This window comes from Pieris brassicae, chromosome 9 (assembly GCF_905147105.1).
Source record: "Pieris brassicae chromosome 9, ilPieBrab1.1, whole genome shotgun sequence".
Taxonomy (NCBI): Eukaryota; Metazoa; Arthropoda; class Insecta; order Lepidoptera; family Pieridae; genus Pieris; species Pieris brassicae.
In genome coordinates, this window is record NC_059673.1 from 18,988,458 (window position 1) to 19,012,235 (window position 23,778).

Sequence of the window (23,778 nt, forward strand, 5' to 3'; positions counted from 1 at the left end):
CTCTAGTACAATAAATTTCTTTGTTAGAATAAGCTTATTTAACCCCGTCTTTATAAGGAAAATATATATAAATCAAAGAGATATACAAGCTATATAATAGTGATGTAGAATAGAATGAGTATTTATGAGGGCGGTGAATGAGATTGGAATGTTGAGAAAAAGAGCGGCAAAGCAAAGACGCGGTAGTCCTTACGGGTAACGTTTGAGGGCATTTTGCTTTCAAATGCGTAATTATACAAACCGACCTGTCATTTTCACAACCGCATTCAATTATACGGCTTATAGCCATTATTCTATTACGAAATAAGAAATAACGAAAAATATATGAAGTTTTGTTTCACTTATCTACTCGGTATATATCTTTAGGTCTCGCTCCACTCTAGTCTTGCAGTAGCGCAAAAACTATATATTGCTATTTAATTATGTTAATGTACTATATATCTGTATACTTGCAATGAAATGTATAAATAATACAGATTTGTGATAAATTAAAATAACTAAATCGGTCTGATTGCGCTTCTAAAGCACTCTTTTGTCTCTTTCTATCTAACCGTGTTTACGTTGTGAAGAAAAACGCTTGAAAATGTTAAAGCCGTCCACAATACTGATTTATTTATTATAAATAAGGAAGATATATTAAGATTTTTTTTTTTCTAATTTGTAATTTACGCAGCTAAATTCTAATTTCTGGAACTATGTTAAACTAGTTAAACGAGTTATGTACACATACCAGGTGGCGGATAGGAGTAAGGTGAGCAAGCAGCCGGGTCGAGATGCTGCGCGTGGTGCGCGTGACCCCACTCCACGGGCTTGTACTGCGCGTGGAGGGAGCCCCGGCCGAGGAGCAGCCCGCCGTAGCCTGCTGCCGCCATGTTGTGGTGTGCTGCGGCTGCGTGGTATTCTGCCGCGTGTCTGTGAGCCGCGTGACCGTAGCTGAAGTTTAAACGACATTAAAACATAAATCTAGGACATAGGTAATAATTTACTACACTATTTTTAATATTCCTAACCTACACAGTAATAATAATAATTATTATTTATTAAATTTAACAAGTTTGGTCCCTATGGCAGTGTTTATTGCGATATTTTGTCTTGAAGAAAAGCACCAGCTTTGGGTTGACCGCTATCAACCAGGCGCCAACTTAATGATGAATCATTACTAACGTTTTTGTGACATGCTTTTGTTGCCATTTTAATAAATACTTTTGATCACTTTTATCTAAGAAATCGTCATATAAATGCCGATTTAAACTCAACTAAATCAGTTTAATAAACCTGTTTTCAAAACCTAAAACATCGTAAACCAAATTTCAAACAGATATAGTTTGTTTGAATTAATTGTCCGCGCATGCAGATGTGTAATAACATAGGCAGTTCTAAATCAATGTAAAGGATATCTTACCCAGCATAATGTTGATGCCATGGGTCATATTCGTAGAGATCAAGACCTGAACACGAAGGTGCCGACGCCGCCGCGTTGAAGAACGATGCGGGTAGGTTGCGCGATGACATTGGCACACCTTCTATAACAATATTATATAAATTATAATTAAAGCTTATTTGTGTATTTTATATAATCAAAGAACAAATTGATATATAGGACTCAATAAAGGTATCGAAAAGATGACACGATTCTGTTGAAATAATAAGTAGGTAACACACAAACAATTTTTACGGCGCATTACTGTTTGCCTATTTTGGTATTAAATATAATTGTTTAATAATTATTCTACAGGATAATTACACCATCATTGTGTGCCTCAAGAGCAGTGTTGGCTTAATGGCTCCAGCGTCCAACTCTCATCCCTGAGGTTTGATCTGTGCGCCAATGGACTTTTTTTCGCTCTATGTCCGCAATTAACGATCGCTCAAACGCCGAAGGAAAACATCGTGCGAAAACCAGCTTGCTTCAGACCCAACCAGTCGACGGCGTGTACACACAGGGGGCTGATGACCTACTTGACATATGATCATGGAACAGGTACAGAAATCTGAGGACCAGACCTAAAGAGCTATTTTTCTAGCGTTGAATAGTATTTACAAAGAGTTTTGGTGATTCTAGAGACTTAGTTTAGTATATACTTTCATGTGACATATAACGATACTGTTTAAAATAATCTTTTAATTAAACCATATCGCAATCATTAAGAACCAATAAAAAATATCCTACAGCATCCATGATACACCCTTTTTATCCGTTTCCTTCACCTAAGCAATGTCTATTGCTGACTGAATTTGTCAGCAATTCTGAAATCGTAATTATTACGTAAAAACTAATTTAACGAAGCGTCCATCTCAACTAATGAAGTAAGTAGCTTAAGTAATATCTAAGAGTTTCTTGCTTTCGTTTCTATGAATCTTTTTCTTAGTATTGTCTTTTGTTAACAAAGCTTTTACACATTATGAAAACACTTTTTAAACGGATTGAAGCTATGTTTTTCTCTACAGCTGTGATACTTTTGACATTCAACACCTTTTGTCTTCAGTCACGGTGACCACGCACGCTGTAAAACACGCGAAACGTCGGGAAAAAAATATGTAAATAAGTTTATAATAATAATACATAGCTTCAATCCGTTTAAAAGGTGTTTTCTGGTAATTGTGAAACGGCATAAGTGGACTGGGGTAACTGTCACTTCTAAACCTTTGGAGCAGCAGAATTATAGTCAGAACAAATTAATAAATTTTGAAAAACCCCTTAATGGGTCATCAAATGGCGTTAGTTTATTCCATATTTTTTATTTTATAGACAAGTAGATTCTTCTGTGTCTGACACGTCATGGATATTTGGGTTTGAGGCAGTTTCCTTACCTTACCATTAGCCGTAAGAGGAAGTGCTTATGGCGCATATTGAAACGCAAAGTCTATTGGTGGTCAAGACTAGTGAAATTACAAGAAGGTTACGCTAAATTAGGTTTAATTTTTACATAGGATTTCCTATTTAGACCATTTACACTACTTTGCAGACGAGACCATTAAAACTGCATATATCCTAAATCTATCTATAGGTCTAAAGCTGGGAGTCTGTAAATCGCCATTAATATTTCTATCCAATTTCTTATTTAGACCATTTACACTACTTTGCAGACGAGACCATTAAAACTGCATATATCCTAAATCTATCTATAGGTCTAAAGCTGGGAGTCTGTAAATCGCCATTAATATTTCTATCCAATTTCTTATTTAGACCATTTACACTACTTTGCAGACGAGACCATTAAAACTGCATATATCCTAAATCTATCTATAGGTCTAAAGCTGGGAGTCTGTAAATCGCCATGAATATTTCTATCCAATTTCTTATTTAGACCATTTACACTACTTTGCAGACGAGACCATTAAAACTGCATATATCCTAAATCTATCTATAGGTCTAAAGCTGGGAGTCTGTAAATCACCATTAATATTTCTATCCAATTTCTTATTTAGACATTTACACTATTTTGCAGACGAGACCATTAAAACTGCATATATCCTAAATCTATCTATAGGTCTAAAGCTGGGAGTCTGTAAATCGCCATTAATATTTCTATCAAGGAATCTACATTTTTCCTAAGTATTATAGTGAATACTGTATATATTGGATCGTTATTATAATGTTAAAAATAAAAAATTTGTAAGCTGTCTACATTAAAAATCAAAAATGTAAACTTTTATGTCGCTTGATCATCATCAAAGTTCCTAATTGACGAAATTACTCGACTCTGTCCGTACAATGTAACATTTATTTTCACGTAATCACAAAACGGAAATCAATAATTGGTGAGGGAAAATCACAAGAAAGACCAATATTTTGGGAAGACTGAGAGTTGATTTATTTTTTAATTCATTTTTTAGTAGTTTTGGTCATCTAAAATTATTGTTTAGCATCTATAAATAACTCTCTATAAGGCAAAAAACTGGGCTGAATTGCTATATAGACTTAGCCTGTAACAATGCAATAATATACCATTTGAATTACATTTATATACTGATCGATTCAGATAAATCTATTTCTAGAATATTAAGTACTAATTAACAGCGGAGAAAATTGAGCCCAGTGCGGGACGTACATAGAAGCCGAGTCGATCGTGTAAAAAGCAAAAGAATGGCGACTGCGGCCGGATTGTTTCGTTGTGGTAAAAATAAACACTATTAGGTATAGAACGAGTTGACACTATACAGAGATGAGATAAGAGATCAAAGGCGAGTCTCTGTTCCGATGGGACAATAAAATAAGGCTGCGTTCTCGGAATGCGAGACGTGGGAGCGTCCTTACGTACATAATGCGCCCACCGCTTAAATCACATTTAGGAATTTACCTATTTACTTTAAGCTTTAGGGTATTATCTAGGTATATAAAAAGTAGCTTTTTGTCTAGCAACTTATAAATATACTGATTAAATTTTTGTGGACTTGTTGTTAGCTACAGTTAACTGGACGTCGAAACATTCCATGTATTCTGGAAGACATTTTGAAAATATTTGAACTAATCAGTATACCGAATGCAAACTATATAAATAGATTCAAAAGCGGCTCTTTAACTTAAAGTAAAGGTTAATTGTTTATTATTCTAGGCTTTTACTATACAAAAAACTTCTTATAGAAGTTTAATAATACACTTTTATTTTTAATCCAATTCGACAGCACATACATACACATGCCACGGAATGAAGTAGAAAATACTAAAACAGTTCAGTTGCTAACGAATTCGTATCGCTCGGCATTCCATATCGCAAATATCAAAATATCGGAACCCTTCTCGGAAGCTAATTACAAGTACACGGAATCAAAGCATGGAATCTAAAGCGGAATACTGTTAAATCGTTAAGACAAAAGAAGGAATTGTAATGTTTTAGTAATGTATTTGCACTGAATAGTATCACGAACGCTCTCGTCATTAGCGGCCGGCAGTACGGCTTTTTTACGTCCGGCACATTCGGCACAAAACTTGACAAAGCCAAAGAGTGCTAAGTTTTTGCCGGGCGGCTCCTTTGGCCAGCGTTTAAGTAATGGGACCTTTTTCGATCTAATCGCAGCTATGTCCTCCACATACGACCTACTTTTTAATCGGGACCGGTCGCATTGCGTCATTGTGGCCGTTTTTCGAATCAACATGAGGAATATCTTAGATATGAAATTATACAAGTTGATTTTGAAGCTTAAATTTACTGTTCAATATTACTATAGTCATTGAAGCAGCTAGTCTGTGACTTAATTCAATAAACTCAACGGGGTATGGCTGAACGAGCACAATACGCAGGCAAATGAAGTGTCTCGCCCGTGTTATAACTATGTAGGTACCAGGTAGCTATAACTTCGGAGGGTGTGGTTGTACCGAGGGCGGCTCTATTCCCGCAATTAAAGCGGAGTTTAATTAAGGCAGACTGATTTATCTAGTGGGTTATTCCCGGGAACATCGCTTCTACGAAGTACTTCTACTTTTTGCGAGCGGTTCGCGGTATTGTGATGGACGGGAGGGAAAACGAGTCCTAAGCGTAGCAACTTAGCGCTTTTCGCTCTGTGCTGCTTTTATATTTTTATCGATAAAGCAATTGTAAAAGATTATATACTTTTAAAGTTTTCGATTGACAAAGCTATTGCTGTGCGGAAATTTATTTTTTGATGACGCATTACATAATTAGCAATAATATTTTTTTAGAAACAAATTTATATAAAGCGCTTGAAAGCAATGTTATAAAGCGCTTTTTCTCACATATAGGTTCAATGCTTAGTCCAAAGAACAGGGCGAGCCAGGTGTGATCGATACTCGGAATCACTGGACGCTACCACCCGCCGCATACTTGACATTCTAAAGTCTGAACTCTTCACACACTCTGCGCTCCTAGTAGATTTAACGAAGCCTTATTTTGCTTAGCAAAGCAAAGTTGCAATTCAATTTAGTAATTATTAAAATTTTATCATATAAAATTTATATATATAAAATATAATTAAACAACATAACAAAATAGAAGGTCGATCTTACATATATTATATGAATTCAATATATTCCTTACGGTAAGAGGGATTATTAGATCATAGAGAGTAAATTGTCACTTGTCAAATTATGATTAGTAATTTAAGTTATAGTTAAAAAATAAATACAATTAATTGCGCCGTTTTAGAAAGAGTACCTTCATAAAATTAATATTAACGGTTTGCAATTAATAGATAACTCTGATGTACCTACAACACAACTTCAATTAATTAAACGATTGAAAAGTAATTTGATTTGGGGATAATTTATTACCAGGGGGAGACGATACCGCGTCTTCAGACGTGGACCAAATACCAAACACCAATCAGCAATATACTTGCTGGTAGGTACTTACTATACAGTGAGCGTTTTAGGATTTTTAGTTAAGATATCTTATGTTTTATGATAAGATGCAATAAATACATAAAGCCGTAGTGTAATTTTTTATTATCGTATTCAGTAGTGAATCCATTTGCCTTTTTTATTTTAAAGTACAGGGGGCAAACGGGCAGGAGGCTCACCATATATTAAGTGATGTCGCCGCCCATGGACTGGTTCCACTTAGTGGTTCTCGGTAAAAAACTGCCTTAAAAATATTAGTGAAAAGTCGAAAGTCGAGGTGATACGGTTGGAATTTCATATTCTGGCTCGACTTTTGATGATGAAACATTCCTATGGGTCACGTACATAAATGCCCAACAATTGCGAAATCCAATTGTTATAACAATAAGCGATATTATAACAAAATATATAAATATGGAATCAGTACGAAGAATGTCGCGCCACGGATATAATTACGGCCAATTAGTAATGTAATCATAATCAACCTATATATGGGCAATGGCCATACACAATCACATTATACATTGAGCAAGTAGAAACGTGCCTTGGCTGCATATAATATAGTATATATACTCCTGTTAAACACCGTTCTGAGGTGGAATATGAAAGGGGAAAACAATGGCCTGTCTGGTTGGACCAAAAGTTACATCTGCCCTACCAACCTACCAATTTTTTTTTCATCTGGGATTATAAAAAAAAAGTTCATCTTACAGACCGCGTTCTAACCTTATCAACGCATTGACCTGTTGCAACTTTAATATGTACTTTGGTCGTTATATAATATTGTATTGCACAATAGTTCACGTTAGTAAATTGTTCTATGTAATTTCTTCTATGATTATTCCTTTAATAGTAGGAGTTATCTCTTTACATATATAAAAAAAATTACAATTGTAAAAGAGATAAAAGCAATAATTTTAAATTATTTTATGATTCGTGAAAATCTTTACTTTTAATATTGTTTACGGCGTATTTATAAATGTGCTTGCTTTAAGATTTTGACAAAGCTTACATTTTGATTGTAACATTAACATTTTTATAGACCTTTTCAAAAAAAGGGAGTAGAACAAGTGGAATTTTTTTTGTACTATATTGCGTAACATTAAAAGCGTAGAAAATATTATTTCATTGTTTAAGTACCTAGCTCCAACTTTTTTCTACAATAAATTTAGAAAAGTGCGACATTACGTGAACACAATACACAATACAGAGTACAATCTAGTGTAAACAATAATTATAGCTAGTAAGTAATATTATATAGACTTTATTTTCTACAATAATAGTGTATAGCTTAAACTAAGGTAATGTTACCAGTATTAGTGTTCTATAATGTTTTGACACTGTGTTCGTGTGTCACACTCATGAATAAGACCGTGCTAAGTTTATACATTACGTATCAACACGTTTCATTAAATAACTAAGTTATTCCTTCCAAATGTTGTTTCGGCCTTTTCGATAATTAAAGATATAAAACCAACGGTATTGATAATCCAGGTGTTGACAGGTCACGGTGGATTCTTATCGTTTCTTTACAGGTTCAGGGTCAGACAAAGTGCTGTCTGTTCGTGTAGAAATACAAATACAAAATACCATCCGTATCACCTCGACGTCCGTCGTTCCACAACTGAGAGTTTTCTAAGGCAGTTTTTGCCGCGCACCACCACTATGTGGAACCAGCTACCCACTGATAAATTCCGACCAATTCGACTTAGAGTCCTTCAAGAAAAGAGCGTACCAATTCTCGAAAGGCCGGCAACGCACTTGCGAGCCTTCTGGCAATGTAAGTGTCCATGGGTGGCGGTATCGCTTCACATCAGGTGAGCCTCTTGCCCGTTTGCCTGCTATTACATAAAAAAAGCAATACAGCTGAAGAAACTGTGTTACATGTCCGGAACGACTGTCCAATGTATGGATACGACTGGTTCAACACTGAAGAATCTATTGGAATAATGTAACAGAGACGAACCTTAAATAAATAATGTTCAACATTCTCTGGAATTTGCTGTCATAAAAAAGTTGTCAAAAGAAATTGGTAGCTTAATCATTCAGGTTACCAATACTATTTACTTAAACGGTACATATACGTAAGATAATAATTAATACCGACTACATAGTCGGGGAATTAGGTGGAAAATATGTTTAAAAAAACACGTTTCATTTACACTCAGTCAACCACAAAAGTGCGAATAAAGGTTAGTAATCATACGTAATATTCGCGTGAAGCGATTGATCCTGTATGTTTATTGCATGACGTATATGTTTTTGTGAGCCGTAAAGTTGCGCGACACCTGCTGAATAATATTATCGCTTCCGTCACGCGCAATCGCCAATAGCTTTTCATGTATGAAAGCGCAAAGTCAATGTTATTATTTGTGTTTAACCTATAACTAGGGGTGAATAAAGGTTGTATATTAGTCACAAATAAATTGAGTCTATGGTATTCAGGTATATATATTTGCATTGATGGCCTTCAGGGCCTCTCATCCCTGAGTTCGTAGGTTCAATTGGATCAGACTTTCCATAAGTAATAACCAGTAGTAGTAGGCGTGAACGAAATGACGTTTCATAAGAAATCTAGTAAAATAAATTGGAACTGGATAGCGCTCATAATAACAATGGACAAAAGATGTATTAGGGTGGTATCCAAGAGAAGGAAAAGGGACCAAGGGACCAAAGATGTTGGGCTAGCCAGAACCAGCTAGCTAGAATAGGAGAGGCCTATGTCAGAAGAGAACCAAACATTTTCTTGCTATAAAATATTTGCTTGTTTGTTTGTGAATAACGATGTTTATTTATTTATATTGAGAAGTGGAATCAATAACAACAAAAAATCACTGGAATTTAGTAAGGAAAAATAGTATAAATACTTCGAGAATTGTAATTACCTTTTGGTTTGTCAATAGATAGGGCCCTAGCGAAGTGTTCGTCGACGACGGCTGCAACGTCTCCTGAGTAGTGCGTGAAGACCACGCAGTTGGCGCTGACGTACTGCGCACGCGCACGCCCACTCGACCCACATTCACCATCTGACTCGGATGAGCCACCACCTAAGCATACATAATATGTATTAGTAAAATAATCAAAGGAGCCTTAAGATGCTGTCATAAATTTTATTAAAAGCTATATCTTTTGGCATTGCAATGTTTGGTATATTGTAATAAATAAATAATTAATTGAAATACAGTTTTATTTATAAAACAGCAGCCTGCATCCAACTCAGACGCAGTTTGCGATGGATCTGCTTCCAGCAGCCATTCATTCTTCGTTATCAATTATGGTCTCCAGCTGTCCGCGGATTTGTTCTGCAGGTCGCAATTCCAGAACGAAAACCAAAAACGCGCTGTTTTTTCTTTTGCGACACCGCAACTCCAGCACTGGTGCCATGATGGAACTCGTACTCGTAAATAACGCGATATTTCATGTTTTTCATTTTATAAATAGAGTGACAAAGAAAAAACAATAAATTTATATAATATTATTTACATAATGCTATATTGACAGTATACGTTACAAGCTATCTCTTCTAGAATGTATCACAATTATGGTATACACAAATGTTACCAAAATTATTAAAATAAACATAAAAATACTACAATAGAAATTACTATGAGCTCACCATCGGCGCTGGCTCGTCCTTCCTCTTCCTTAGTACGCAATCTTGGCGAATGCGCATGGTGCGAGTGCAAATGGGCCGAGTGAGTTGGGTGGGCCGTGTGAGTCGCGTGTGATGTATGGGCCGCATGGGCTGCATGAGCTGTGTGGGCCGTATGGAGCCCATGAGCATGTGGCGGCGAGGCGGGCGAGTGAGCACCGGAGGATGCCGAGCCCGTACTAAGTGCGCCGGCCGCGCTGTAGTCCCCCGCATTGGTCGCACTCTGGACGTTCAACTATGTAATAAAGAAAATTGGTATTATTTATAAAAATTGATATGTGGCGCTATAATATTCTAAATATTGTATGAATAAAAGTTGAGCAGTGTTGACCTAATGGCTTTAGCGTGCGACTCTTAAGGTCCTCCTGAGGTCGCAGGTTCCAATGGACTTCCTGTCTAATTAGACAGAGAACAGACTTCTCTTAGAGTCAGAAAGTCGGAAACCGACACAGGAGGCTGATGTCCCTATTATTGGTGAGGCTATTAAATAGACAAATGATCACGAAACATACAGAAATCTAGAAAGAGAATCTAGCTACGGTTCTAGCGCCACTGTTAAAGTAAATTGCAGTTTACTGTATGTATATATTTTTAACATACCTGATGTTAATAAATGTTTCTATTAAAGAGAAAAAATACTTATATTACATAACATAGGAAAAACTATAACAAGAAATCGCGATATATCAATACTAATGTTCACATCAATTAGTTCCTCTATCACTTGTATTGCTCTGGTCCATAGGGCTGACGATTGATTCAGTTATGCCACTGCAATGGGAAAATTATAAACTTGGATTTAAAACTTATTTCGAGGATTTCAATTTCTTTTAATTTTCCATTATTACTTTGTAGGTAAAAAAATGTAAATACATTATACATATGTAGCATGATTCAATGATTATTTCGAGGATTTTTCGATATTTGAAAATATAATATGTCAGAGCGATGGTGCTGGTGTCAACTGCCAATGTCATTATACGTCGCGGAACTCGGTAATTAACAACGTCAAAGTTCGTAACAGTTAATATTCGATTTGCCAATATTTATAATTTACAAATCAACAGATTATTTGATAATCTGTGCTAATAGTACTTTCATAGCCATATTCCTATCTGACAATTTAAACATTGTGTTTAATGCAAAAAGTTAAAAAATAACTAATTGTACATTACAGTAATTGATCTAATTAGACTGAAAAGCAAAAGCGTTTGCGATTGCTTCTCTGTTTAAAAATAATTACATGACGTTGGTGAAACAGGGATTTGTTTTGAACCTGTTTCAGTAACTTTTATGATTATTTTGTATAATTACAATCTAAACTAAATCTATATTTATGGTTGCTATCTATTTCCAGAAAGTAAAATTACGTAAACAAGTATGACTAACATTGTGCACTAAAGAAAGACATCCTCGTGTTTTTTTTATAATATAACATATAGTACCCAAGGACGTAAAAAATTACAAAACATTAAAACACTCTTAATAATGCTTTACGACTTTGTTCCCCGGGCAAGCGAATATTATCCTATATTTAAGTTGATTTAAGTAACCTCACGTTTCAAATTTATTTACATAAATTTATCGTGGTGGTTATATGGATTAACGATGAAAACATCCACCAAACCTTCCTGAGACATAAGACATACGACTGTGATTAGTCAAAGCCACGTGACGCTTGATCTCGCGTGATAAAAGTGGAGTAACAATCTAATGTAACACTCCATGATGATGCTTCTCTGCTGTTAAGTGATACCTAGGACACTCACATTGTCAGAAGGCTCGCAAGTCCGTTGGTACGGTCTTTTCTTGAAGGAAAATGCAAATACATATATGCATATACATTTTACAATTTAAAACTAAACGCAGCCCTAAGGGATCTTCATACAATATTAATATAGAGTAATATTTTCTCAGGCGAACCTTACCGCTCTAATGTCAAGGCCTTTTTAATTATTGCAGATGTAATGCGACAGTGCCCTAATGCGGGAATTACACAACGAATAAAATATCGTTAATTAAGTAACTACATAAATCGTATGCTATTGAAAATTAAAAAGTTTTATTAAGAGCAAATTATCTGGAGTAAAGCTAGTATAAGGGCAGTGTTAGGCGTGTTAGTTTGTGCTAGTTGAGGTCGTAGGTTCGATCCCTGCTGTGCACTAATGGTCTTTTTCATGTGCGCAGTTAACATTCACTTGAACTTGAATTCAAAGAATCGACAGCGTGTGTCTATTAGATTGACAAATAATCACGAAATCGTTACAGAAATCTGAGGCCGTGACATAAAAAGCTTGAAGAGCTCCTGGTTTGGTTATTTTAAAGCTAGTATAAGTCCCGGGCTTATATTGAATACATTTTTTAGTCTTGACTAAATTAGTTTAGTAGATTTTATTTATTTATTTTGTAATCATAAAGCTAACACAATTTGTATACAACAAAAACTAATTAAACTAAATATACAGCCGAAGATGGAATACATAATATCTGTGGCCATAGGTCAGAATATGATAAATGCAATTTCATTAATACACACGACAAGCAATTAAATTATTAAGAAATCTTGAAGGCACTATTAAAATATGGAACACTCGCTATATTGATTAGTCATACTGAGAGAAAATGTACTTATCATTGTCTGATCTATGACCGGTTCCAATATTACGAAATATAGTATACGAAAGGAAAAACATAATTCGGCTGTGCTGTGTGAGGCAATACTCATGATGCAGGTGATTCAGCGCTATGGATATTCTTAAGATTACGCGTTAGCTTAAACAAGGCAAGGCTTAAATGGTGGTGGTTTTTGTCTATTGTTGATGTGAGGAACGTGATTATACTAAATTTATAATATGATATGACATTGGATCGAAAGGTTAAGTAGAATAAATTGGTTGACGATGGTAATAAATATAAAAAGAGGGTAGAAAAAGTTGGTGGAGGCCTTCTCACGGACGGGGCCACTTAGAGTTAGTCAAAAAATAAATCAATTTTTGTTAAATGTGTATCAAGAATATGTGGATGTATAAAGGTTTATTATTATTATAATGTGACAAAGCTGCAATATAGTATGTAAGTTTAGAAACAAGTGAATAAAATATTGTGGACGTTTCAATAAGGCATAACAACTATATGTTATATAAAAGTAATTGAATTCATTTAGTTGAATTCATTTTAAATTATAAAAATATAGTTATAATTTAAAATATATTTCAAAACCTGATTGTAGCTAAATTTGCCTATGGAAAAATAGGCGAAAAAATCATTTAGATATTTTAATACATATAGCATAGTACAGTAATCTGTACTATGCTATATTCAGTATAAAAAATACTTATAAGTATTATTCATAAATCTAAATAATCTTAATTAGCTACTACTTATATATATTAATTGTTTCTTCACTTTTGGAACTTTACCCTCTGTAGGGGTTTCTTTTTTATTGTTTCATATTAGGGTTGCCTGGAAGAAATCGCTTGTTAGCGATAAGGCCGTCCGTTGCCTAATAACTTGTGTAACCTGCTTTTTTTTGTTTTCTTTTATCTGTATAATGTTGTATATTATGGTAACGAAGTTTAAATAAAATAATAATAATGATTAGTATTGAAACTACCTTTAAGTACATACTCAGTAATAAAAACTAAAAACAGGCTCCAACCAGTCTTACCATGCCTGTCACGAATGTGTCATGGTCTGATGTAAAATTGAGGAATTTTAACTGAGCTTTTCACATGTACTTTACATTTCGAAAATAAATGGAAAGAATCGAAACCTTTAAGATGAGATGCTGGATACTGAGAATAACGTGGACTGCGAAAAGCACCAATATATTGATCTTGACCCAACTTCACATACGGACTCGCTTGTCTACCATATGGGTGAGGTGATGAGAACTTGGAGAAACTGATCGTAGTTGGTAGCACAGAAAGCAGAAGATCACATGACCGTTCACCAACCAGATGGATTGTGAATTTGTGACCAGTGAGTGTCATAAATTTATCATATAAATGGGAAGCTGCATACTTCAGCTACTTATGTATTACATAAATACTTAGGTAATACAATTTGTTTTTATATAGGCAGCAATATAGGAAATGAAAAATGCAATTGTAGGTACTAATACAGTATATTATATAACATAATTTAAATGTTAATTATTAAACCGGGAAAACACTTTTTAATTTTATCAGTTTTTGAGTAAAACCTGTAACGTAATAACAGGTGACGGTTATCTGTCAATCTCGGTATCAGGTATCACAGCTAATGAGCTTATCTTTATAGTTTAGGCATAAAGGTGCGACCCACTCTACTCTATTTTCACTTTCATAGTGTCAAAGACTTTAAATTGAATGGGATTCCAGAATTTAGTGCCTTTAAGGGTCACATATATGATATTATAAGTAATATTTTAATCAGGAAACATTTAGTTTAAGACAGAAAAATTAAATTTACACCAAGGTAAATTGTCTTTCTTTATATTAGAGTGGAAAAAAAGGAAAATCTAATTTCCACGTATTAATAATATGCCGTAAATTGTTGAAAGGTTTTACTAATTTTAGGAAACAAATGGTACCCTGTTATCATCCAGATTAAACATTTAAAAGATATGCTTTTATGACATCAATCAAAGCATCCGTTAGTTTAATTTATGTAAAATATAATTAACATCAGTTGTCAAAAATAAAATAGACAGTAACGACTGTTGTGTTACGTTAAAAGCTCATTTAAGTATTTAAAATAGTACTACTTGATATCCATATTCGATACTTGTATGCAAATGAGTATGTAAATTGCGAATTCTTTACGCGCTAACACGACTAATATGACCGTTTCGTCTTACAAGACTTACAAATTACTTATACATGAACAATGCCTCGGTAGTTAGTTAGTTTAGTCGGAAGTTGTCTAGTTCTTAAGCCACGTTGTCAACTAAACAAAAATATTTCTAAAATGTTTAAAAGCTTTTTCATAATAAATTCTAACTTTTTAGGTTTTACATTAAAACAACTTATTTTCTATTAGAATAAGTAAGTACTGACCCGATCGTACTGAAAGTGCGGCGCGTGGTGGAATGATCTGGCGGCGCCGCGGCCATACAAGTAGGGGTAGTACGCGCCGTACATCACCTCGGGGCAGCTCACCGCCATCCCGCCCGCGCCTCGCGCCCCATGCCCCCTCTACCCGCACCCCACTGACCGTGCCCACTAATAGCTGGTGCCCCACACACAATGACCGTGCCCCTGTGTTGGCGCAACGCGCTGTAGCGCGTACGCTTATCTGGAAGTTAAACAGATGATTAGGGAAGCAAGTCAATAAGCCCAGAAATGTGAAATAGGTACTTTTTAAAATTTTAGTAGTAATTGAAATAGTGTATTATTATAAATAGTAATCTTATCTGGAAGTTAAACAGATGATTAGGGAAGCAAGTCAATAAGCCCAGAAATGTGAAATAGGTACTTTTTAAAATTTTAGTAGTAATTGAAATAGTGTATTATTATAAATAGTAATCTTATCTGGAAGTTAAACAGATGATTAGGGAAGCAAGTCAATAAGCCCAGAAATGTGAAATAGGTACTTTTTAAAATTTTAGTAGTAATTGAAATAGTGTATTATTATAAATAGTAATCTTATCTGGAAGTTAAACAGATGGTTAGGGAAGCAAGACCATATAGCAGGTATATTTGTGGACTTGGTGGTGAAAACGTAAAAAACCAGTATTGTGTCAAAAGTCCTCATAGGCACTGAAAGCCCAGAAATGTGACATAGGTACTTTTTAAAATTTTAGTAGTAATTGAAATAGTGTATTATTATAAATAGTAATCTTATCTGGAAGTTAAACAGATGATTAGGGAAGCAAGTCAATAAGCCCAGAAATGTGACATAGGTACTTTTTAAAATTTTAGTAGTAATTGAAATAGTGTATTATTATAAATAGTAATCTTATCTGGAAGTTAAACAGATGGTTAGGGAAGCAAGTCAATAAGCCCAGAAATGTGACATAGGTACTTTTTAAAATTTTAGTAGTAATTGAAATAGTGTATTATTATAAATAGTAATCTTATCTGGAAGTTAAACAGATGATTAGGGAAGCAAGTCAATAAGCCCAGAAATGTGACATAGGTACTTTTTAAAATTTTAGTAGTAATTGAAATAGTGTATTATTATAAATAGTAATCTTATCTGGAAGTTAAACAGATGATTAGGGAAGCAAGTCAATAAGCCCAGAAATGTGACATAGGTACTTTTTAAAATTTTAGTAGTAATTGAAATAGTGTATTATTATAAATAGTAATCTTATCTGGAAGTTAAACAGATGATTAGGGAAGCAAGGCAATAAGCCCAGAAATGTGACATAGGTACTTTTTGAAATTTTAATAGTAATTGAAATAGTGTATTATTATAAATAGTAATCTTATCTGGAAGTTAAACAGATGGTTAGGGAAGCAAGACCATATAGCAGGTATATTTGTGGACTTGGTGGTGAGAACGTAAAAAAACCAGTATTGTGTCAAAAGTCCTCATAGGCACTGAAAGCCCAGAAATGTGACATAGGTACTTTTTGAAATTTTAGTAGTAATTGAAATAGTGTATTATTATAAATAGTAATCTTATCTGGAAGTTAAACAGATGGTTAGGGAAGCAAGACCATATAGCAGGTATATTTGTGGACTTGGTGGTGAGAACGTAAAAAAACCAGTATTGTGTCAAAAGTCCTCATAGGCACTGAAAGCCCAGAAATGTGACATAGGTACTTTTTGAAATTTTAGTAGTAATTGAAATAGTGTATTATTATAAATAGTAATCTTATCTGGAAGTTAAACAGATGGTTAGGGAAGCAAGACCATATAGCAGGTATATTTGTGGACTTGGTGGTGAGAACGTAAAAAAACCAGTATTGTGTCAAAAGTCCTCATAGGCACTGAAAGCCCAGAAATGTGACATAGGTACTTTTTGAAATTTTAGTAGTAATTGAAATAGTGTATTATTATAAATAGTAATCTTATCTGGAAGTTAAACAGATGGTTAGGGAAGCAAGACCATATAGCAGGTATATTTGTGGACTTGGTGGTGAGAACGTAAAAAAACCAGTATTGTGTCAAAAGTCCTCATAGGCACTGAAAGCCCAGAAATGTGACATAGGTACTTTTTGAAATTTTAGTAGTAATTGAAATAGTGTATTATTATAAATAGTAATCTTATCTGGAAGTTAAACAGATGGTTAGGGAAGCAAGACCATATAGCAGGTATATTTGTGGACTTGGTGGTGAGAACGTAAAAAAACCAGTATTGTGTCAAAAGTCCTCATAGGCACTGAAAGCCCAGAAATGTGACATAGGTACTTTTTGAAATTTTAGTAGTAATTGAAATAGTGTATTATTATAAATAGTAATCTTATCTGGAAGTTAAACAGATGGTTAGGGAAGCAAGACCATATAGCAGGTATATTTGTGGACTTGGTGGTGAGAACGTAAAAAAACCAGTATTGTGTCAAAAGTCCTCATAGGCACTGAAAGCCCAGAAATGTGACATAGGTACTTTTTGAAATTTTAGTAGTAATTGAAATAGTGTATTATTATAAATAGTAATCTTATCTGGAAGTTAAACAGATGGTTAGGGAAGCAAGACCATATAGCAGGTATATTTGTGGACTTGGTGGTGAGAACGTAAAAAAACCAGTATTGTGTCAAAAGTCCTCATAGGCACTGAAAGCCCAGAAATGTGACATAGGTACTTTTTGAAATTTTAGTAGTAATTGAAATAGTGTATTATTATAAATAGTAATCTTATCTGGAAGTTAAACAGATGGTTAGGGAAGCAAGACCATATAGCAGGTATATTTGTGGACTTGGTGGTGAGAACGTAAAAAAACCAGTATTGTGTCAAAAGTCCTCATAGGCACTGAAAGCCCAGAAATGTGATATAGGTACTTTTTAAAATTGTAGTAGTAATTGAAATAGTGTATTATTATAAATAGTAATCTTATCTGGAAGTTAAACAGATGGTTAGGGAAGCAAGACCATATAGCAGGTATATTTGTGGACTTGGTGGTGAGAACGTAAAACTTTTTAATATTGTAGTAGTAATTTAAATAATGTATCATTATAAATAGTTGGTCATATACTCTTCCATGCCTATACAATTTATTATATGCATTTTTCCAGTGGCATCTCGAAAAAACCAGGCTAGCGCACTTTAAGATGTGGTCATTGGTGAATCGTATAAAATTATCGTTTGCATTGAAGATACTTAAGAATCAGGTTGATTGCCCCAACCTTTTAACCATATTTAAATTTCGTATTCCCTCTAGATACATCCCGTTTGTTCCTGCTTTTAGAAGAGCGCGTTTCGCATCGATCGTTTTGTTTAATATTTGTATTATCTATCTCTCATATTTTAGAAATAATAAAGCAAAACGGAAAAGTCAAGTAAGTTCTATAGCTACATTATTTTATTAATGCATAACCCACACATATGTTAAATGAAACTAAAAAATAGAATTCAGTTTGCCAATTTATGCAATCAACAAAGTGCTCAAACGCAAAATGCAATTTAAAAAATTGTCTACGAATGAACGTCGATTGTAGATAAATATTATGTGTTTGAGGCATGCTATTTGTTATTTTCCTAAGTGAATGTTTTTTACTCTTAACTCTTTCCGTACGTTGCATCAGCGCCTTCATTCTGCTTTTGTATGCAAATGTAATTGAACTGTCATCATCGAAAACTTTCTCAGCTTTAATACAAACGTTTACCGAAGATAGTATCATGTTACTAATAAAAAAAGCTGCCATGAAACGAATAGTGAGAGCAATGTTGACGAAGTTTGATCAACCTCAATGTACAAAACACTTTTCTTTATAATATTCGCTTGTACAGGTGGAAAATATACGTCAGGAAATCAACAGATCGTAGACCTTAGTGATAGATCACCGCCGTGTAATGTCTTTATAATTTAGACCACAACTTTGGACAATAATTATGGTCTGGTCTTCTGATTTCTGTATTTGTTTCATGATCATTTGTCAACCATTTGGCAAGTAGGTGATCAGCCATCTGCCGCACGCCGTCAACTCTTTATATATTAGCGAATTGATAAATTAACATTCACAAACATTTTTCGTCTTTTGTTTAAGCGATATACGAGTAAATAACAATGTCTATTGCTCAGTTTTAGCGAAAACTTAATTGTACATTACTTTGTATTTACGAATTGCATAACGATTGCATTTTTACATTAGACCTACCCAAGATTTACGATGCTGACTTAGAATTAGATTTAATTATTAAGATTAATTACAAGTAAACGCACCGTTTTGCGATGTTTTCTATAAAATAACTGGTTTCTGGACGACCTTAAAAAGTCCAATGAGAATAACCAGTACTGCACAGCGAGTGAGGGTTCTGCGTTGCACTATTCATATAATTAGCTACTTTTAACTGAACATATGGAAGATTGTATGTATCTCGCATAGTGCATAGTGCTGCAAGGTTGTATGTATCTCGCATAAATAAAGCCATAGCCAAAAATAAATATAATAAATACACATATTTAATTGTTTGTGATAATAATATAATATAATTGAATTGAATGCGATGTAAAACATTTAGAAGCAATATTTCAGATACTTCCTAAGGTGATGTGTAGGTAACACAGAAGATGTAGTTTGATATATGCGATTACCTACAATTACATTTAAAATATTTTAAAAAGCCTCAACATAGAAAAATGAATTTTAATATCGTCATAAATGAAGGATTAAAAGAGTTATCGGTTCCTGAACCCTAAAAACTAATGGACAGTTAAAGCAGTTTACTTAACTGGTCGAACAAGTTGACATATGGTTATACTTGTATGGCAAACGACTTGGGAGAAATTAAAAAAAACTGGGATAAGGCTAAATAATTAACTTTTGTTTGGTACTTTTCATTTGTTTTGGTTAAATGCATTGTCTTAAATAACTTTTATTGTGATTTTTGGCCTTTTGGACTAAAATTTATTCAATGAGGGTTGCGTTCAAGGGCTTATAACTAAGCGTACCTAAAAAACGTATTGAAACACGCACAGGTATTAAAAATCAGTAGCCCTATAACCCTTTATAAGTCTGGGCCTCAGATTCTGAATCGGTTTCTTCATCATTTATCAATCTAATAGGCAAGTAGGTGATTAGTCTCCTGCCGCACGATGTCGACTCTTTGCCGGTTTCCTCACGATATTATCCTTCACAATTCCATCAAATGTTAAATGCGCACATAGAAAAAAAGTTCATCGGTTCACAGACGGAGTTCGAACCCACGAACTCAGGGACGAGAGTCTTAGCGCTAAATCTCACATCGGAACCTAGCAATTCGTCTAGGTTGTGTGTATGCATGAAAATTCATAAGTTTTCACAGGATTCAAGAGGTTGTTGTTGTTAGTTCTCGGTTATTTTTAAAATTATATTTTGAAACGTCTCCTATTCCATTTACAGACATCGAAGCATAATTCAAAATTACAGTACCACCTTCATGTCCGTCGTTCAACAACTGGACGACCACTCTGTGGAGCCTTTGCGAGCTTTATCAAAACCTACACATTTAAGACTCTTTCAGCAAAAGATATTCCTAAAAGGCTAGCAATATACGCGAGCTAGGTGATGCGTGTATAAGCGGCGGTGTCACTTAACATCTTGTGAGCCTCCTCCCGTTTGCCCTCGACTTATAAGAAAATATATGGCTATGTTAATTAAAGTGCTAATTAATCTGTGATACGTGTTTTAACATCTACGTACATTTAAGTAATGATTAATTGTATAAATTAAATGTTTTTATTTGTAACTGTTTCTGAGATCCGTTTGCTATAACAACAGTTTACTATAACGCACATTAGTGTTGATTAAATTTGAAGACAGCAAATATTTTAGGCCCTTTTTGACTTAATTTTAAATAACAATCTGAGCTTTTTTCATGAAGAAAACATCTTTTAACCGTCTTGAGGCAAATTTTAAGAATGATGTACGTTTTAGATTAAAGGTCTAATCACTACATCAAAAAAGTTTGATCGTGGTTTATAAATTAATTCCGTCGGAAGACCAGGCATGATTAGACTTCACTTTAGACTACATCTATCAATAATTATCAGAAGGTAACTTGAGGAGATACCTATATTAAAATAAATTTTAATCAAAGTTATTGCATTTGTAGTTTATAAACGATTTTAATGTTTTTTCAGGTTTACGTTACACTTTAGCAATGTGGCCGACACTAGTTGCTTCTAGAGTAGTCGTAGGTTCGATCCCGGTTCTACCAATAGACCTTATGTCTATGTGCGCTTTTAACATTGGCTCAAACGGTGAAGGTAAACATCGTGTATCAGGTATAGGAGGCTGGCCCATATAGGCCTATTAGATTAACAAATGATCATTATACAGATATAAAAAATCTGAGACCTAGACCTAAGGAAGTTGAAGCTCCCCTGATTTATTTTATTTTATTTGTAAACTACAATTTACTGATTAAACATATATTTGTTTAGATATTTATGACAAATACCTACCTATACCTTGGCCTACCCACCAAGAATAAAAAAATCTTATAAATCTCTAATAAAAAAAAGAATAAAAAATTTGAATTTAAATTAATTTTTTTGCTGTCCCTTACAAGAAATGTTGCTTCAAGGGATAAACCAATTGCAAATAACAGTTCAGTCACACTTTTTACCAGCGACAATTGACTTTAATCTTTATATAGACAAAGATATTCATTGTCCGCAGTCGTAGGCTGATATTCGGAGAATCAGGTTGAAATTCAGAGACCAAGTTGCCAAGCCACGCTTACGTATTCAGAAACATTGCTCTTGTCAAACTTCGCAAAGTTTCTATTGTTTTTGGTTTCTTGATTACAGACTAATCTAATTTATGGGCAGCATTTATGGGACACATATCGCGCATGGACAAGAGCCGATGGACCGGCGGCCGCCCACCGTGACAGGACAGGTGACATTGTCCAGGAGGCTCCCAGAGGATATAGAGAGACCAGTACAAGGCGTACCTACTAGAAGAAAATGGAGGTGACCTACGTTCAGAAATGTATCAAATAAAGAGGCTGATGATGAGGAAATGAAAGGGAACATGAAAAAAAAACAAAAAACATTTGAAAGTGTAATTTCAACTCCAAATGGAGTTAACAAATGAAATAGAATTATAAATACAACAAATAAATTCATTTTTAATGTTATATAAATAATAAAACATTATATAATGTATATGAGTCGCCGATTATCACAACAAGGCGAAAACAAGCTTGACTTCCAACGTTAATGAATACAAAGTTGAACATATAGCAAGCAAGTGATGGATTTTGACATAGTTCGAGCTAAGATTACTTCCCCTTAGCGCTAAGTGCGACTTCCGTATGTTAAAAACATATTAGATGTATCTAGTCTAACTGTATATCTAGTCAGTTAATATATAGGGTCAAAACGATAATTTTATTTTTGGCAACTTGAAACTAGTATCTATCCGTACAAATAGTATTATTTTCTTATTACGCAAGGAAGGATATGTATCAAATTGATTAGTTTCGGACCTTTGATGTCAAGTCTCGCAAACAATTTCTAAGAGTCAAAAGTTCGGTTATAATTTAAAATCGATAAGAACTTTATATTTAGGTACTTTAACGGTCTAAGCTTTTAAAGTTGGCTGTTATAAGTTTTTTTAATGACCCTTTAATTTTTTTCGTTTAGCTCAAAGTCGTTAAGTCGATACCTGATAATTCCGATAAGAATCTGATAGAAGTTGATTTATTCATTCGGCAAGTTATCATTCATTCCGATAGAATCTTCGATGTTTCGCTAATGTTTGTCTGTGTTATGTTAGTTACATTAATGTTTAGAACCTTTTGAATTAAATAATAACTTGGTTAACTTATACAATTAGGACAAAAATCTGAAGAAGACAACAAATAAAAGTCATTCTTTCTAAAGTTATCTAAGTTATGAAAGCATACAAATAAACAAAACTGTGATTTAATAAGTTAATGTGACAAAGCTGTATTTATACCAGACATAGGAAAATCTTTAATTGTACCCATTTGTTACTTCCATTTTATATTAAGAAAAAACTAACCGACTAACTAATAAACAGAATGACCACCAATTAGGTAGGTAAATAGGCAGCCTATTTAACAAGTATTAACTCCCATTATCGTCCGTTCATTGCGGTAGCAAATCAACCTGCCTACTTAGCATAGGAAAGTATTTTCGATGCCATTGCTAATTAGCATCATGCAGGCGGCTGCCGTATCTTAAAGTTAAAATCCACACTTAATTAACAATCCGTTACCTTAAAAGTTAAGTAAATCACTGAGTCATAGGTCACTACACTGTCACAATCACTTCACTGGGTCACCGGTCAGAGGTCACTTCGCGCAGTATCGGATCGCTAAGCACGGAGCATACAACGCAAAGAATGCGTTCAAAGCGGCGCGCCGCGCGTTACTGACGACGGCTTTCAGTCGCGCGCATTGGCCGGCCCCGCCCATCTCTGGGACACGCCCCCGACCCCCCTCGACCCTAAGCCGCTCCCCTCGCGATAATATCGCAGCTTTTTGCCGCGCTATCGGACGGAGTTTGATGACAGATAATAATTGGACATTTGCCTCTACTAAATGTATCGTCAACGGAAGATGATTGTGATTTTGATCTTTATTGGTGGTTTTTCGTTAAATGATTTAACTAAACTTCACAAACTCAAAAGTATAAACTTACACTGATATTTTTTGGTTGTAGGTACCTAATTATACAAGAAATTAACATATTCACTTTCCTGCCTAAACGAATATTATTATTAGA

The 23,778-nt window shown here is 34.4% G+C and overlaps 1 protein-coding gene across 2 annotated transcripts in view; it reads right to left on the minus strand.

Moving 5' to 3' along the window:
- LOC123714328 (protein vestigial) overlaps positions 1–23,408 on the minus strand; it is a 34,257-nt gene extending 10,849 nt beyond the window's left edge. The window contains exons 1-6 of one of the 2 annotated variants that reach the window (XM_045668550.1): positions 23,270–23,408; positions 14,990–15,227; positions 9,915–10,185; positions 9,184–9,345; positions 1,403–1,520; positions 731–933 (exon numbers count right to left, since the gene is read on the minus strand). In XM_045668550.1, the coding sequence (XP_045524506.1) occupies positions 731–933; positions 1,403–1,520; positions 9,184–9,345; positions 9,915–10,185; positions 14,990–15,097 (862 nt within the window). In that variant the 5' untranslated portion in view covers positions 15,098–15,227; positions 23,270–23,408. Of the gene's footprint in view, positions 1–730; positions 934–1,402; positions 1,524–9,183; positions 9,346–9,914; positions 10,186–14,989; positions 15,228–23,269 lie in introns of both variants that reach the window. The other variant, XM_045668549.1, reaches the window with a different exon arrangement.
- Between the last annotated feature and the right edge of the window lie 370 nt (positions 23,409–23,778).